At 45.6% G+C, this 18,409-nt stretch overlaps 1 protein-coding gene across 3 annotated transcripts in view; it reads right to left on the bottom strand.

Annotated features, from left to right (window-relative positions):
• Positions 1-18,409, bottom strand: part of L3MBTL1 (L3MBTL histone methyl-lysine binding protein 1) — a 420,932-nt gene that overhangs the window by 217,383 nt on the left and 185,140 nt on the right. For all 3 annotated transcript variants that reach the window (XM_069243749.1, XM_069243751.1, XM_069243750.1), the window contains one exon: positions 10,459-10,594. In XM_069243749.1, the coding sequence (XP_069099850.1) occupies positions 10,459-10,594 (136 nt within the window). The remainder of the gene's footprint in view (positions 1-10,458; positions 10,595-18,409) is intronic.

Below are 18,409 nucleotides of genomic sequence, written 5' to 3'. Positions count from 1 at the left end.
CCAGACCTGTCACATCCACAACTTTCTCCACTACAGCATGCCAAAACCTGCTTACCAGCCTACAAGTCCAAGCCAGATGCAAGAATGAAGCACCCAACAAGCCGCACCTAGGACACCCTGCTCTGCGCCCGGGTCAATCTTGTTTAAACGACTTGGTGTGAGATACGTCCTATGTACAAAGTTAAAGTGCAGTAACTTAAATCTGTTATTACGTGACACCATACCCACCATGGACAGCGCTAAATCCCAGTCAGACTCCGACATGGGTGCCCCCAGATCCCTCTCCCAAGCCCTGCAACTCACTCCCATTACCGTCGACTGATCCTCCCGGAGAGCTTTATAAAACCGAGTGATCAGGTGCAACCCCTCACCCCAATTAAGCAGGCCATGTAGTACAGAGGAAGCCACAGGAGCCACCGGCAAACCACTCCAGATCTCACGTGCCAGGCTTTCAAGCTTAGCGTATTGAAGGAATTGGCCAGATCCCACACCAAACAAGACCCTGGCCTCAGCGAAAGAAATTAACTCACCAGTAGGGTAAAGATCCCCAACTACTTCGCAACTGTCCAGTCGCCAGGCTTCCACAGACATCAACATTTCTCGAAAGGGTGGAAGATCCCATATTCTTAATTCCCGGTCAAATGGGGCCTGTCTAAGCACATGTTTAACTGCCTGCTCTCAGATCCCAGCAGTGAACCTTGCCAAATGGGGAACAGTGGTAGACCTTCCCCTGCCATTAAAAGATACCCCAGTGCCTGCCTATCCAAAATTCCAGCAAACAATCTCTTCTCCCAATTGTCAGTAGCTGTCAACCATTTAGCAGCGAATTGTATATGTGCTGCATAATAATAATGTCTGGGATTGGGAATTGTTAGCCCTCCACTCTCAAGTGCACCCTGCAGAACCGGCAGAGCCACTCTACTATGTCGCCCAGCCCATACCAAGGAAATTAAGAGGCTATCCAACCTATGAAAGAACCGAGCAGTCAGTGGATACATGGAATTCTGGACCAAATCACTGCCCTGCCCATAACAGATAAAGGTAATTTATTCCAAAAAGAGACCGAGCGTTCCAAGCCGGCAACCACCCGCTCAACATTATGTATATTGTGCGCCAATTCAGCTTTCCCGTCCTCCATCACATGTAGGACATGTGCCAGACGACGCAGATTGTAAGACGTGCTGCGACCAGCGATGAACCCACACTGATCCTTGTGCACCAATCCCTGACTCACCCCACGAAGTCGAGAGGCTAGGATTTTGCAGAGGATCTTAACATCGCTATTTAACATTGTGAGCGGGCGATACGATGATGGATCACTGGGGTCCCCTCCCGGCTTAAGCAACAAATAGACTATGCCCTGTCGCATTGATTCTGGCAGCCTGCCACTCTCGTGGGCTTCCTCAAACACCTCCAAAAGCTTCTCCCGCAAAGTCAAAGAGAACGTCTGAAACAACTCAATAGGAAACCCGTCACCACCGGGGGACTTAGATTTAGACATTGCAGCCATTGCTTAGCTCACCTCCTCAACAGTAATCCCCGCATCCAACCGTGGGAGGCACATCTGCTCAACAAAAAAAACAACTCCCTCTCCCGGTGGAACCGGACCAGCCCTTGAAACCTTCCGCAGATGATCTGCCAGGACCCCAAAATATCTGCACGCTGTGTAACTATTTCACCCTTCACATTCCAAATATGTAATATAGGAAGGGACTCTACCTCCCTCCTCAGAATCCATGCCAGATGTTTACCAGCCTTATCCCCTTCCCGATGTAGGCGCTGCCTATAGGCTTTGAGGGTGACCCGACTCAAGGAATCCCAGCAATCATTAACTTCCTTGTATAATCTAAGTTCCTCCCTTTCAGCTGCTCTTGTTGGAAGCATCCGCTGCAGAGCTCCCAATCTCTCCTCTAGCCCGGTGAATTCACACTCCATACGCCTGCGCACTCCACACGCCGTACCAATACATACCCCGCACCACAGCCTTCATGGCATCCCACTCCAGACCCCTAGAAGCAGTTGTGTTCCAGTTCAAGTCCATGTAACCAGTAATGGCCTCACCCACCCCCTCCCTATATCCCACATCCTCAAGAAATTCTGCTGGTAGCCGCCAACTACGTGCAGCACTAACACCAACCATCCCCCATTGTACTTGCATCAATACAGGAGCATGATCTGACAGAAACCGACCTAGATGTGTGACCTCCAATACCTGGGAGCCATGAAGGCCAGCCAAAAAAAAACCTATCCAATCGGGCATGATTATGGTGTGTTCTAGAGTGACAGGTAAACTCCCTACCATCCGGATGTAACTCCCTCCAGCCATCCCACAACCCCAACTGCCTCATCACATCCGTAAGTGATCTCACCATCCGGGGCTTAGTCCCTAGCTTCGGGGGAATGCGATCCAACTCCCTGTTTAGTATACAGTTGTAATCTCCTGCCCAAATAATAGGCTTATCCATACTTTCCCCCAGGATGTCCGGGATTTTGGTGTAAAAAAAGGGATCATCAAAACTGGGCGCATAAGTGTTAAGAATAATGACGGGTGAACCATCCAGCGTGACCTCAATAAGAACATACCTCCCCTCAACATCAGCCTTATTATATGTGTGGGTAAAAGGAACCCCAGGAGCCACCCACACTGTCACACCCCTCGCCTAAGAGGAGGAGGAAGAAAACATTTGACCCGACACTTCTTAGATAACTGTTGTACCTCCTCCTCCGCATATGCGTCTCTTGGAGACAGGCGATCTGCTCCTTCTGCCTCTTTAAAAAGGAATGTACCATATATCTTTTGGTGAAACTCTTCAGCCCCCTGACATTCCACGTCAACATGTTAATTTGCCGACCCATATTGGTGCTGGATTATCAACTCACCCATTTTCACCCCCCCATCCAACCATCCAGGAAGAGGTGAAAAAGGTATCCCATGCCCGTTACGCCATAGTACCTGCACTGTGAAACCAACAACAAACATTGACAAACTGTGCCAAGTAAACCCCACAAACATCCAACCCCCCCACCCCGGCAACCATATCACATTGCCCACCCATGAACCATCATTGCAACAGGTTAATAACATTACCCCCCTATAATGTCCGGCACACCCATATGACCTCTCAGGACCCGGAATAGCATCCCACAGCATCAACATCTAGAAGCAGACCACCTCCAAACGAGGCCAGGCCCCCAGGAAGAGGGAATGACAGACAGAGAATCAGTTCTGTGTGGAGGCCAACAGGGAGTCCAATTCTGGCCTTTCACCAGAGCCATCCACCGATCCGGCAGGTACCACAGCCATTGTCCCATCTTCTTGTATCTCGATCCGGGGGGCAGGGTCATCCACCGACCCTCAATCCATAGGAACCTCTGTCTGTCCACCCTCACGGGCCCACCAGTCAGGGCCGTCAGCCCTAGAAGCCAGCTGAGCCGTTCCACTAGTCCCAGCTGGCCTGCCCAGTGCTGCCTTATCCCATATTTCCAGCCATCTCCAAACTCCTCTGGTTGCTCAAAGAAATGCACCTTTAAGCGCGGCGGGTATAAAAGCATGTATCTGATATTCATGGCCCGTAGCTTCGCCTTCCCTTCAAGGAAACTCTTCCGTAATTTCTGAACCTTGTTGGTGTAATCAGGGTAGAAGGAAATCTTCCCATTCTCAAACACCGCCTTGTTCGAATCACGAGCCACCCTCAGAACAAAGTCCCTGTCCTTGTAATTTAGGAGACGGGCGATGATAGCCCTCAGAGGCGCACCAGGCCGTGGTGGTGCCATAAGCACCCTATAGGCTCTCTCAACCACAAACATTCTGGAGACGCCCACAGGCTGCACCACATCCTTGATCCAATGTTCTAAAAAGGCCTCGGCGACTGCCCCCTCTGCACGTTCCAGGAATCCCAACAGTCTGATATTATTCTGTCGGGAGCGGCCTTCAGCATCTTTCAGTCGTGCCTCCAGTCTGCTGACCGTGGAGCTAGCCTGCGCCATCTGCTTACGTAGAGTTCCCATCTCCGTATGTAGCCCCATAATAGACCCCTCCACCATGCTGACCTTGTCAGACACCTTTCTGAGGTTCCTCCCTGAGGAGATTCACCTCCACCGTCATTGTTTCAATCTTACCCTCCAGTGCCACTCTCGAACCCTGAATAACAGCAAGAATCTCAGCTTGCGACAGTTCCTCTGCAGGCATAAACCCACTCTGGCCTTCGTCAGACCCTTCCAGCCGGGTAGCACACTGCAGCGTGGGCACAACAGTAGTATATTGTTCCATGATATTGCCCTTCAACACATCGGTCTGCCGATAACGACCCATTCCAGGGCAGTCGCAGTGCAGTCCGTGTCTTCTGGGTTGAAACCCAATATGGCAAAAAGACGCCTGCAGCTCACAGTATCCAAGGCCCAATGTTCACCTCCGTGGCCTCATAGCACCCAAACACCCCAGCACCAATGAGGCAGTCCAGCGCAGGTAAGTTAAGGTCCAAAAAGGTGCCTCCGCAAGCCAATCACCCTCCGGACCAGCAGACCCAAGTAGGAGACCTAAAAAACTTGGTATTCTTCACCAGTCCAAGGAAGAGAGCTACCCTTTCAAACAGCGCTCCACTCTAGTCCCCTACATCTAGGCGCCCCACCAGGCGTCACAGGAAACAAACAGGAGCATCCAAACAGGCACTGCTCCAAAACTGCAGTCGCTGTCTCCTCCACTTCACCCAGCCGTCTTCTAAGCGTGCCCGTGGGCCCAGGCATGCCTCATCAGGCACATGGGCCACGCCACTTCAAGGCCCCTCACTGGCCCGTTTAGGCAGACCCGCTCCAGGTCACCGCTCAGCCCCTCGACAGAGGCCCCCAGAGCAAGCAGAAGTCACCTGCCAGGAGTCCGCTTCAAGAAATGAGTACCGGGGGGGTAGATCCCCTCACCGGGCCATGCCACCGGACAAGGCCAATGTCGCGGCCCAACGCAGTCAGCCTGCGCCTTACAGCCTTCCGGCTGCGATCACCTCTGCGGCCCGATTCAGCCCACCTCAGCGGGCGGAGACAGCCCGCTGCTCCAATCCAGTAGAAGCCACGGGGGAGGGGGGTACAAAGACCAAGTGCAGCCCAGTATTATTGATGGTTTTTCACCGGGGTGTCGGGAGCTCACTAGGAGCATGTCCCGCCGGCCATCTTGCCTGGCCATACCATAAGAATAAATCTTAAAGCTGACCTGATAAGTATCCAGTAGAACTTGCATTCTGAAGAGAAAAACTGAGCAGCGCAGGGAGACTCCTATCACCTGACCTGCGGTAGAATATCTGAGGAACTGGAGCCTCTGTGGTGAGGGTTCTAGAGGGTGCTGTCGCCTGATTGGTCATTGCATAACTTTGGTTCTTTTCTTAACAAAGAATATGGATAGGCTGTAAAATTTAATTGTACATTCCTTTTCGACCTGTTATTATGTTGTACACTACTTATTATGGTACCGGGGACTCACATCTCGACGACGGGGAATGATTCAAGCATGTGAATCTATGAAAGATTCACTACTGTAGAACATATCTTTCACAAATGTACAAGACTAAATTGCCTCACATTGATCACAATGAAATTTCAGAAGTTATCTTTAACCGACAATGCTGTCTTCAGAAATCTATTGTAGACTACTACCTATAGGGCATATTAAATATTTATCAGTCCATAAAAAATCGGTTCACTTTGTGAAAACATTCACAGAATACCTCAGCTATGTGATGACAGTTAAGTTTTTGCATCCCTTGCCAGCCTTCAAAATGTTCTTCTTGAGCTGCAACATAGTACAGAGTATCTTCTTATTCTCTGGAAGTGATTGACAACTTCTGTTCCCATTCTGCCTTTTTATTGGTACTGTACATGGCTTACCTACCCACGGGTTGATAGCATTGCCTAAGAACTGTGCTGCAGAAGATAATGGTATGAAATTGTTCAGGTTGGTTGTTAAGAAAATACAGTGACAATATTGATTTCTATAGTAAAAAGGTGCCAGGTCCTCACATTATTACTGCTACTATATTTTTAACATACGGCCAGTTCCAGAAAAAGCTAATTCTACAGGTTTTTTTTATTTAGTGATATACACTGGCTACATTTTACAGAAAAGTTCCTAATATTTATCACCTCACAGCACTAATAAATGCAAAAGAAACAAATTCCAAATACCTCTTGTAAAACGTAAGTGAATGGTTACTATTGAAAAATAGCTATCCCCAAATTCATGGAGGTATAAATCAGGTTACGACTCTATGACAACATAATGTCCTTCCTTCAAAATTAGAAGGTAAATATATAATGTTGCTTTGTTGCAGTGCCTAATATGTAAAAGATTAGGTCCTGTGCCAAAGGTTTTGGTCAGAAGTCCACGACTGGTGCTATTGGTGGTCAGGGTTCAAAAAAGCAAGGCTGTGTAGTCTTGATTCTATGTCAATCCTCTTTAATCCAACACCCGACACTCAATGCCCCCATTTGAGCACTCTTGTAGGTCCTTTTTCAACTCTACTTTCTCCTTTAGTCACTGTTTTTCTATCTTTCTCCTTCTCCTTCGTTACCCATTATGTTATTTTCCCTCTATTACTTTGGAACAAACCCCGTTGAGAAAATGGACGTTTTGATCCCTAAAAACGAGTGTCAGTTGACCCCATCTGCACCCACCGGTTCAAATTAAGCACTACTTTGCTGACTATAGTTTTCAGTTTGGCACGGCTAAAGTACCGAAGCCTTTGAAATAAACTGACAATTACCAGGCTTTAACTGGCTGCATAATAACGGCTGTCTATGATGAAACTTGTTTAAAATTCCATCTGGGTAATGATTGTCAGTATTTCTGAAGTCTAACTTGAATGGCCTAAAACAAGGTTGTCATTGTGCTCCATGCATTTTCAAATTGTTTATTGCAATTCTATGTGATCATTTAAGATCTACAAAAGTTACCCGCTGACGTTAAGGGGCGCACGTGTCTCAATGCTTGCATTGTCAGATTACATGGCTCTAGTAGGCAACATTACTATTAACCTGCAGCAGCTTTTGCATAGTTGTCGTTTTTAGAGTCAAATAATCATTTAATAATTAATTAAAAAAGGCCACAATAATGGTCTTAGTCAAAGGCCAAAATAAATTATTTATCTTAGTTTTAATTTGGTACAAACTAAACTACAGGAAATCAAGGTCCTTGCGGTTTAACCCTTTAGTTATTATGTGTAGCGTGGCACTGGTTGGTATTTGAAAGTTTTAAACTTCCTACGGTGTTGTCTCACATGACACTATTTTAATTGCATTTCTGTCAAAATTAATTCCATCTTTGCCATGGCCTTATTGCCTTTCAAGGGAGCTGTAATAAATGCAGTATACAGGTGCTCACACACAGTTAAACAGCAGCAATAATAAAATAATGAAAATATAAAACATGCACCTTTTAGAGCAACATCACAAAATTAAATTGCTGTAAGAGTTCCAGTGGTACGCGGCAGAAATGAAGAATGAAAGGGCTTGGTTCATGAAGAGAGTGGCAGGAAATGGGAGTTTCAGAATGAGATGCATCTCACTTTTCAGGTCTTGTCTACAGATTGGCAAGCAGGCCGATTGTATCCAATCCAGAGTGGGCTTTGTGTCTACCCCCTGTTTATAAATCAAAGGCTTTCTTGTTCATGTCAATAGCTCCTGAGAAAATGGATTTCTTCCGTTATCTTCTGTTTGCCATCCCCAGGAAGCAATTCGATCTCACTGTATTTTGAGTGGATGAGTTCTATTTTTCCACTAGTCGTGCCCTTTCTTTGCAAAGCAGCATGAAGAAGCATTTTCTGGGCGTCCCACTCTCATTATCATTTTTTTAACCTCTCCTCAGTGCACAGATGCGGTCCCCAATCCGCTGCACTCTTACCCCCGCCGACAGTGTATCAGCAGGCAGCTATCTGTAAATGCACTTTAAGCCATCCAAGGATAGATGTCATTTTGTTTCAATAAAACTCATTCAAACAGTGTTGCTACACAAGCACTTGCATGAGTGGTAGCCATCTTTGAGTGATTTTTACTAAAACAAAAGAAAGATAGTTGTAAGATGGTGGATGGTTATGCACCCACACCGCATGACAAACATCTGGGGAAGAGAAAAAGCAAGCATTGGAAAAGCCAAAAGGAGTCACAGGCAAGACCTACTGGATTTGCCAATGCTTGTTTAAACTTCTGAAGTATTATTTCCAGCTTCCAGTTGCATCAGAGTTGTTCAAAGTTTCCATGAGTAAGCAATGAAATACTGATCACGAGTGGAGCTGGTACCAACTCAACATGAGAAAACAGACTGGCCCCAACAATGTGGACAGTGACACCTAAAAAATGGAGCAAAGCACTTGACATGGTGCTTATTACCTCTCTAGAGTATCAAGCTGTTTAATAGTCCAAACTGGTAGAAAAATAAACTGACTGTAAAAAATATAAAGACAAAAGACTTGGGTAAAGTATTTTTAGAGTTAAAACACACTTTTTAACTGGAACTAAGGAAAACCATCCATGTAATAATGACTATGAGCACAATTTTGCCACTTGCGCAATTCTGAATGTGAAATGTGCAACCAGTAAATATCTATAGTGCAGGATAGGGCGCATAACGGTCAGAATATTAGTTGTGCGTTCCTTGCCCCCACTGTTATGAAATGCACACACTGACTTTGCATAATTTGCCCGTATAATTTGCTCTCACAAATTGTGACAGGATTTTCTTAGGAGGAACAACACACTCCTGAGTTGAAAAATAAAGTAGATTTGGTTGCAAACAGGAGTTTCTAACCAAATAGGTATTTCCACAAGGCTTACAACGAGGTAATAAATAATAGATTTGATCTCCTATGATGTGTGCCAATGAATCTTACCCAAATATTCCAGAACCGGTGATTGAGTTCACTTCAATTAGTCACATTATACTTAAACGTCATAGTTTTAGTAGACTTAACATTATATTTCAGTACATGTTATGGTACAGTGAAGAATTCAGTTTAAGATAATCTGTGACAAGCAGGTTTCATTTAGACTCAGAATACAAGAACTAAACTGTTTCAAATACTAGGTAACACAAGGGGTAGGTGTTGTATTACAAGGTTTCAATGAAAACGTTTCCACCAAAGAGTTACTATTACATTGTTTCTATCAAAAATCACTGTCACATATCTATTTTTATGCTCTCTGTGTAACGTTAGTCAGCTGACTTTGGTTTTGGATGACTGACAAACTGTTAAATTCAATGTGAGATATGGTCTGTGTGCTTCAGTCAAACAAAGAATGCGATGTGGGCATGGTTTCACACACTTTGAGGCTTGAAGATAATTATGTGCAGTAGGCAACTTAAGATCCTGTTCTAGCAATCAATTCTGGGGGCATCCACAGATGAGACAAGAATGATTCTTTGAGTCCGAAGAAACAGCAGCAGGATACCCGAGATGTCTCATGAAAGGCAAAATACATTTTAATGCGGTTTTTAACCGGAGGAAGGAGAGACATACTGGAGCTGAAGATCTCTCCCATGTTCGGCATCTTTTGGGAAAAGATTGTTGAAGGCCCAAATCAGAGAGACAATCAAATGGGAGGGAAAAGGAATTGCGGTTCCTCATGTGAAGTGTTTAAATACAACTAGATCTGATATATCCATGTTTAGACAAGGAGAGACACAATCACATATGCCCTGTATGACTCGTCTCAAGGACTGCCATCAAATATTCACAATCAGGCTTCTTACACTGAAGATCTAAGTAGTGTGCATTACAACGGGCAAACACATCTAGATTTCTTACTGAGGGCATGCTGCAAACTAAGAAGCCGGTATTCAGATCCTGATTAGTTGGCAAGAGGAACACATTCTTCCAGCACACGTGGAGGGACAACACCCTATTTTCAAATTCGGTTTATCATATTGTTTAGCAGGTGCAAAACACCTCTCGTTTTTAGCAACACATTATACCCTCTACTATGTATTTCCATTTAGATGTTCTGCTTTTGGCAAGATGAGTAGATACTGTTATCCATTACAAATGTTACCTTGCAGGAATAACATATAGGGGCAGACTGGAGGTGTCTTATTAGCACATCTCACACAAGAGTCAACTAATCTAACTTCTGCCTCAAGCTAGGCTTGATAGAGATTACTAGACCTGGAATATCTTCTTAACTGAGAACTCCACAATTTTTGTCTTTTGTTGTGAGGAAATATTTTTCTGGGAGAGGTAACCTGCATTCTCCTTGGTGTGGATGAGAGAATATGTTTGGAGTACAGCAATCCCACTGTTTATCAGGCAGAAAACCCTCCACAGTACTTAAAAGGAATCACAGAAGTACAAATATAACACACTAAATTCACCTTGACACCTGTAAGGGGCAGTTAACATACTGTAATAATGTACCACATGTAAGGACCATCATTTGCTGGGAAGTGCATGCTGCTTTATCAATGGTGTGCTGTACCCCTCTTACCTTTTGGGGGCTGCAGTTTGTGTCCTGTCCTCTCGCACCACCCCGCAGGATGAATGTTCGGAGAGTCAGCATTTACCCAAAAGTCGTGACATTCGGAATAGCCATCAAAGTGAAGGCGCATCCTGTAACCGCAGACCTGCAAGCGTGGAAGGAACAGGGTACGGGTGGACAAGGAACAGAATGTGCAAGGATGGTGAAAGAAAGGGAAAAATGGCAGAAACGGAGCAGGGAGAGGGAAAGGTCAAAGCAGGACCAAAAAAAGAAGGGGAAATCTCAAAGAAATACAAAGGGAAGAAATGCAAGGAAGGAGGAAAAGGGAAAAGAGAGAGAGGTATAGAGGCTGTAAGGAATAGTATAGGAGACAGAAGCAGCAAAGGACCGGATCTTCCTATACAGACATACCCATTCCCCTTTTCGTTTTCATTTTGATTTCTCTGCCTTAATGAAAAACTATTCTGAGTATGCAATGTTTCCCCTTTCGTACTTTCTAGGTATACCCAAACTGCTTTTGGTTTAATCCATCTTTTAATGACTGACTTCACAGTAACTTCCCGTATTTTGCATCATATTCTTAAGCCTTATGTGAGTTTGTTTGTGTCCTTAAAATATCCTTACCCATTATTAAGAGACAGAAACCTTGAGGATTCAATTGTAGCGTGTTCAGCTGGGCCACAGTAGCTAGAGGCCGTCGTCACTCAGTTACATCTGTTATAGAAATGCAATATAGTTTGAGATGGAAGAAATCACAGGGGAGATCTATTATATTTCTATATTCTTTTTCTACCCTAGCCAGGAGAGAAATGTTTTCCTAATAGACGCCCTCAGGAGCCTAGAGAATGTAATTTGCTGTAAGGTTTTGCATAAGGAAAACACATCACTGGAGTAAGGCTAAACTGTGTTTTCAGGGCTACGGAAAATTCCAAAGCACCTTTACTGGAGGTCAGCAAGAAGTAGGAAAAACGATTCACAAACCATTTCTGAGAGAATATTCCAGTCCATGGCCACTTGAAAGTTCCCCACATTTCACTTAGGGATAAATATGGGCATCTTCAGGACAGAACCACCCAGACTGCCATCCTAGAGGTCACCGTGCTGCAGTACAGAACTTTAATCAAAGTCATTAGACCACGGGCTGAGACCTATTCCTTAACCTCCTCGGGCCCTTGGTACTTAAGCCTAAGTATTACACAGGAATACTTCTGACAATGTTTTCTTCTTGACTTGCTGAGCTGAAGTAGCAATTATATCATGTAACGTCCAGTGGCCTGGTAAACCCTGTCATTGAAGCTGGGCTCAAGGCTCATCAAGAAGCCTTAAAGTTATTACTTCCAGCACTAATGTGGGCCCCCACCATGCACTCTCCATGTTTCTCTCCTGTTGTGGCCCGGCAAGACTGTTCTGACAGTCTTCTAGCTCCAGCACCAAAGACTGAATTACTACTTTGCTTCCTTTTTGTGGACATTCTTTCCGCCCCTAAACATACATTCCCCTCCTACTCTTCTACCTAATCTGATTAACTTTAATTTAATGAAACATACTTGTGTTTTTGTCAAACGTTCTTGTGCACAAATATTTTTATTTTTTTACATTTGTGGTATGGCTTCTCAGTACCAGTACCTTCTATGTTACCCCTTCTTTAACACCAAGGAGAACAGCAAACATTCAATTAGTTTTTGATTCTGAGGATGACCACTCTTGTGGCAAGACAGATCCTTAGAGTGGCATACATAGGAAGAAATGTCCTACAAAAAGAAGGTAGACTTTGTTCTTAGAGATGTTATTCGCCAGAGGGTAAGACAGATTATATGTGAGGGCGACTTCCAACATGCATACCTTTGGAGAAGGAAGCAGTGGAGACCCCGAGGTGAAAGAGCCCAACAAAGATGGCCTGTCAAATGCGAGCAAGATTGGGATGTCAGCACTCAAATGTTGGATCTCGGCACTGTAAGCATTTAAGCACAACCATCTCTGCTGCATACAGCTGTGGACCTGTGTTAGCCAATTTAAGAGTTGTTGACTATTTTCCTGAATGTTAGGTGCTCAAAATGCATTGTGACTAAAAACACATTTTCATGGATTCACTGCAAATTGATCTCGGAACATCATAAAAGAGATTTGTTGGTGATATGGAAACTTAGAAACATGAAATAAACAAACAGAAATGTTTACTTTGCAAAGAAGAGACAACGAGTGAATGAAGTCACACCACATATTCTGAATTACGAATATACACATGTACATACAGTGATTGATAACCTAAAGAAATGCAACATTATTGAGCCGTACAGCAAGTGAATTCAAGGGGTGAGCAGGTGTCCCAAAGTTTGTGTGAGAGTTGGGACTTGTCTGCTATCTTGTGAGCGATCTTCTTGTGGCTCTACAGGAGCCACAGTTTATAAAGCCAGTATTCGTAAGTGGGGGCATAGGGTTCTCCCCCAGAAGGAAAGAATTGTGTTTAGTGAATAGGTAGAAGTGGGATTTGCGATTGCCTGTTGTTCAATAGAGGGGGTATAAACCCTTGGCAGATGTTCTCAGAATGGCCAATTCAGGAAGTTTGTCGAGTTCACAGCCATGGATCTGGGAGATTGCCTGGGGTATGGTGTTCCAAAAGCCTCCTAGGTGTGGGCAGGACCTTATGATATGTAGGAAGGTGCTAGCATCACTGCACCCATAACAGCATGTATCAGGATATGCTGCACTGATAGTGTGCAGGCGTAGGGGTGTGAGATGTCAGCAATGTAGGATTTTGTATAGAATTTCCCTGCATTACGTATGTCTGGTAATATCAGTTTTGTGAAGAAATACTTCCTGCCACTGTTTAGTGTCTAAAGTAAGCCGTGGGTCCCTCTCCCTGTGTAGTTCATATGGTGTTTTGGGTGGTGTTGTCAGGGAAATAAGGAGGCTGTAAATATTGGAGGTGAGATGCTTAGGGGAAGCGAGGTGTTGAAGGTATTTTTAGAAGAGAGTGAGTGGTCTGGTGGCCTGTAGGAGGCTGGCCTTGCTTGTAGTGGGCACCAAAGGTACTTACACCTCATACCAGGTCCAGTTATCCCTTATTAGTGAAATGTAGTCAGTGTCTAGAAGCCAGACTGTCTAGAGGTAGCTGTAGGCAGAGCAGCCAAGGCTGAACTAGGAGACATGCAAAGCTCTTGCAATACCACTGTAGTCACACAGTACTCACATACATGAAAGACAATACTCAGTGTTACAAAAGTAAAGGCACTTTATTTTAGTGACACTATGCCAAAAATACTTTAGAGACTATACTCCCATAGGAGGTAAATAAATTACACAATATAAACTCTAGTAACCAGAATAGGTAAGTAAATAGAAAACAGTGCAAACAGTGAAAATCACAATAGGTTGCAATGGGCCTGAGGGGAACACAAACCATATACTAAAATAGTGGAATGTGAAAGTCAGTTTCCAACCTAGGCAAGTGTAGTGTGTAGAGGGGTGCTGGGAGTGTAAGAAAACCACAAAAGTAAGTAATAGACCCCACACCAGAGCCAAGGATAGCAGGAGTAAAACACAGCAAGTTTCCTAAAACACACTAGAAGTTGTGATAGAAGATAGTGCAAGAACCAGAAGAGGCTGTAAGACACCAATTATGGATTCCTGGACCTGAAGACCTGTGGAAGAAGGGTACAAAGTCCAAGATGCACTGAAGAGTCCAGGGAGAACAGGAGCCCCTGCTAACCTAGATGAAGGTGCAAAAGAAGAACCACCGGTGAGAAGACAAAGTCAGTATTGCACCAAAGAAGACAGATGTGGGTTACTGGTTGGTGCAGGAGATGTCCCACGCCGGATGATGAATGTAGTCTTGTTTGCGCCGCTGGATTCTGCCAATAAGCCCTGGCACATGCAAAGCTCGCTGTTAGCGGAAAATGGCAGTGCCCAGGACCAGGAGGGACCTGGTGGCCTCTACCCAGGAGGAGGAGACGGAGGGGCTCTCAGCAACTCAGGGAGCTCTCAGAAGACCAGGCAGCGCACACAGGAGTCCCACAGCATGGAGACAAAGAAGGTGCAAATGGAGGGCCACGCAACATGACACAAAGGATTTCCACGCCGCCGGAGAACCACTCAGGAAGCTGTGCATCGCAGGATGGAGTGCTGGGGGCCTAAACTGTGCTGTGCACGAAGAACTTCTTGGAAGGTCACACAGAAGCCTTGGCAACTGCAAGTCACACGGTGCACACAGGTCCTGTCTTGCGTGGTGAGGCAAGCTGTTACCTCCAACAAAATTGGACGGCTGGACATTGGGACTGTCGGAGTCACTTTAATCCACCACCAATGTAGCTGAAGCCACACCTGTCGTATGGAGAGGGGATACAAGCCACCGGTCATTGCTGCAGAGTGGTGCCTGCTGAAGCAGGGTAGTGACTCCGACACTCCACGGGAGATTCCTTCCTATCTTATGGTGCAGGCTGAAGACAGTCAGTCCTCTTCGGATGCACGACATGGAAACTGTTGGAGTTACTGGCAGGAGCTGAAGTTACAATGTTGCAAAAGTCTTCTTTGTTGCAGTTTTGTAGAGTTCCTGGAGCAGACAGCCGTTGATCCGTCGGTAGAAGACGAAGTAAAGGATGCAGATGATTCCTGCTGGAGTCTTGCAATCCGAATCTGAAGAAACACCCAGAGGAGACACCCTAAATAGCCCTGAGAGGGGGACTGGTCACCTAACCAGGTAGGAACGTACCAAGAGGGGTCTCTGATGTCACCTGCTGGCACTGTCAACTCAGATGCTCCCAGAGCGTCCCACTACCTTGGAATCCAAGATGGCAAAACCCAGGGACACTCTGGAAGAGCTCTGGGCACCACACCTGGGGTGGTGATGGACAGGGGAGTGGTCGCTCCCCTTTCCTTTGTCGAGTTTCAAGCCAGAGCAGGGACTGGGGGTCCCTGAACTGGTATAAACTGGATTATGCAAGGAGGGAACCATCTGTGCCCTTCAAAGCATTTCCAGAGGCTCTGGGAGGATACCCCTACCATGACTGTACACCTATTGCCAAAGGGAGAGGGTGTAACACCCCTCTCCTAAAGGAAATGCATTGTTCTGCCTTCCTGGGATTGAGCTGCTCATGCCCCAGGAGGGCAGAAGCCTGTCTGCAAGGTGGCAGCTGGGGCTGCATCGAAAACCTCAGAAGGCTGGTATGGCGGTATTGGGGATCCATTGTGGAGCCCCCAGAGTGCATTGGATTGTACAACCAACTGGAATCAGTATTAGGGTACAATTCCCAGTTGTTGGACACCTTACTTGGCCATATTCGGAGTTACCATTGTGAAGCTGTACATAGGTATTGACCTATGTCCAGTGCACAATTAAAATGGCGTCCCCGCACTCATGAAGTCCGGGAAAATGGGCCCGGACGACGTGGGAGCACCTCTGCTAGTGCGGGGGTGCCCTCACACACAGGCATTTAGCACCCAGCCTTCAGGGTTGAAAGACCTGATATATAGGTGACTTATAAGTGATCTGGTGCAGTGAAAATGGCTGTGAAATAGTGCATGCACTATTCCACACAGGCTGCAATGGCAGTCCTGTAGAAGCCTTTGTATGGGCTCCTTATGGGTGGCAAAAGAAATGCTGCAGCCCATAAGGATCCCTTGGAATCCCAGTGCCCTGGGTACCTAGGTATCATATACCAAGGACTTATAAGAGGGGACCAGTATGCCAATTTTGAGTGAAATACTGAGTTACCAGTATGTAGTGACAAATTTAGAAGGAGAGAGATCATGAGCACTGGGGTTCTGATTAGCAGGACTCCAGTGACACTCTAGAAAACAGTGAAACACACTGACAAGCAGGCCATAAACCATAAGCACTGGCGTCCTAACTAGCAGGATCCCAGTGACACAGTCAAAAACAAACTGACATCAGGCAGAAATTGGGGGTAACATGCCAAAAAGAGGGTACTTTCCTACATGGCCCAAGCTTTGACCCTGGGAGGGAGATTCAGCAGCGAAGCAGGACATAATGAAACTGTTCAGTTCCCAGTATCCCATAGTCTAGCTTGAGGTCCCCGAAGGTCATTACTTGGTCTCCAAAAAAGAAGTCTTGAAGGCGGAAACAGCCTTTCCCTTCCATTTGTGGAAAGCTCATATCTGCGAACTCCAGGTTATCCAGGACGGTAGTGAAAGGGGAAGAGAAGGAGGAAATGCACTGCTTAGTGGCAGTTGAGTTTGAAAAGGCTCGGGTGGCTCTGATAACAGGGGAGAGGTAGAAGATTCAGCCCTTTGAGGCTCTGGGGACACCCAGGGCCTTGCCTAACAGTCTAGATGCAAAGTTCAGGGTTTGTCAGTTTGCCCTTTAACCATTTGATTATGTAACATAGTTGGGAAGCCTGATAGTAGTGGAGCAGTTGTGGTGACCCTCAGCCTCCCTCCCTAGGATGGCAGATGCAGGTCTGGAAGGCTAATCTAGAGCATTCTGCCACCCAAATGTAGGCAGTTTTGGAGTGGGTGATCTCAGCCTTAGGGACTGTCAGGAGAATGGCCTGGAAGAGGTATAGGATGCAAGGAAGAAATGTCATTTTGTGGGACGCAAGGGGGAATGATTCCTCCAAGCAATGCCCGGGTTTTACATAGGAGGGATTCGAAATTGATAGAGGCAGAATTAGAGCGGGTTAGTGTCAGGCGGATCCCAAAATATCTGATGAAGGCAGTCACCCAACGAAATTGCGTTGCTGTGGCAAAGATTTCTGCCACGGCACCCCCTCCCCCATTAAGACCAAGACCTCTGATTTCATTACATTAATCTGAACACCGGCTATTGCATCGAATTCCTCCAGGAGGGGGATTAATGCTTGAAGGAATTGTTAGGGTTAGTAGGATAATGTTTGCAAATGTAGATACTTTGAAGTTGTCTCTGCAGAAGGAGTCACCCTGGATTTGAGTATTATTCCTGATACTCTAGGAAAGGGGTTACACGAAGAGACTGAATAGAAGAAGAGACAATGGACCGTTGTGACGGTGTCACGTTGGATGGGCGTAGGGGCTGCTATGTAGCCAGTGATCATCGCTTTTGTCTGTAGATTGCCGTAGAGTACCTCAATCCAGTCCCCCAACTGTCACAGAAACCAAAGCATTCTAGCACCGCAAAGAGCACATTCCAGTTCAATATGTCGAATGATTTTTCAGCATCAAAAGATAGGAGGACTGCTGCTCTCACCTTCCTCTGGGCCACGTGCCTACCACATTTTAGCTGGGTCGCTGTCTGATGTTTATTTCATAAAGAACAGAATCACTACTGATAAAGAAAGCTCCCTTGCTAACTGAAGCCTTCTATTTAGCCCTGCATGTGTTTCTATATGGGACAGTAAGCGGCTCTTCATTAACAGTAACTAACTGTTTCTTGCCATCCTATCCGTGTTTTACATGTAACGAATGCTGTGCGGGGCCTATGATTTTTTAATTAAATGCAAAATCATAATGAAAGCTATGGAACCTTTATTATGGGTCCTGCTTCTCTTTTCTGTGAAAGATTAGATTAGAAGGAAAGCCCTGTAAAACCTCCATGTTTACCACGAGTAAATCATAGGCATTTTGAAGAAAATATTGCAACGGAATAACAACACCAGTCAGCTAAAATGACAGCATATTGTTATTTAGGGTTTCAATCTGACACCCCTCTCCTGATTGATAGCCAAAAGGAGACATCTGTGAATCTCGCACATCCACGAGTGATGTGTGACACAAACAACAGATTATTTGTTCCTTTCACATCTAGCACCAATTACAGGGGCTCTGCTGACCGGACACATCATGACATGCAAATCCACAGCAATGAGGGATTGACGCACAGGTGACGAGTGTCAGAAAGCACCTGAGAGTGAGACCAGTCCTTCACCGGATAGTGTTTGCAGGCAGGTTTGGCACAGTACCAGTATAGGAACAGAACAGTTCTCAGCTGAAGCATTTGATGAAATCAGCTCTTAGACCTAGCCTCTTT

This window comes from Pleurodeles waltl, chromosome 7, assembly GCF_031143425.1.
Source record: "Pleurodeles waltl isolate 20211129_DDA chromosome 7, aPleWal1.hap1.20221129, whole genome shotgun sequence".
In the NCBI taxonomy this organism is placed as follows: Eukaryota; Metazoa; Chordata; class Amphibia; order Caudata; family Salamandridae; genus Pleurodeles; species Pleurodeles waltl.
The sequence above is the reverse complement of the archived record's forward strand: the minus strand, read 5'-3'. Positions and strand labels throughout refer to the sequence as shown.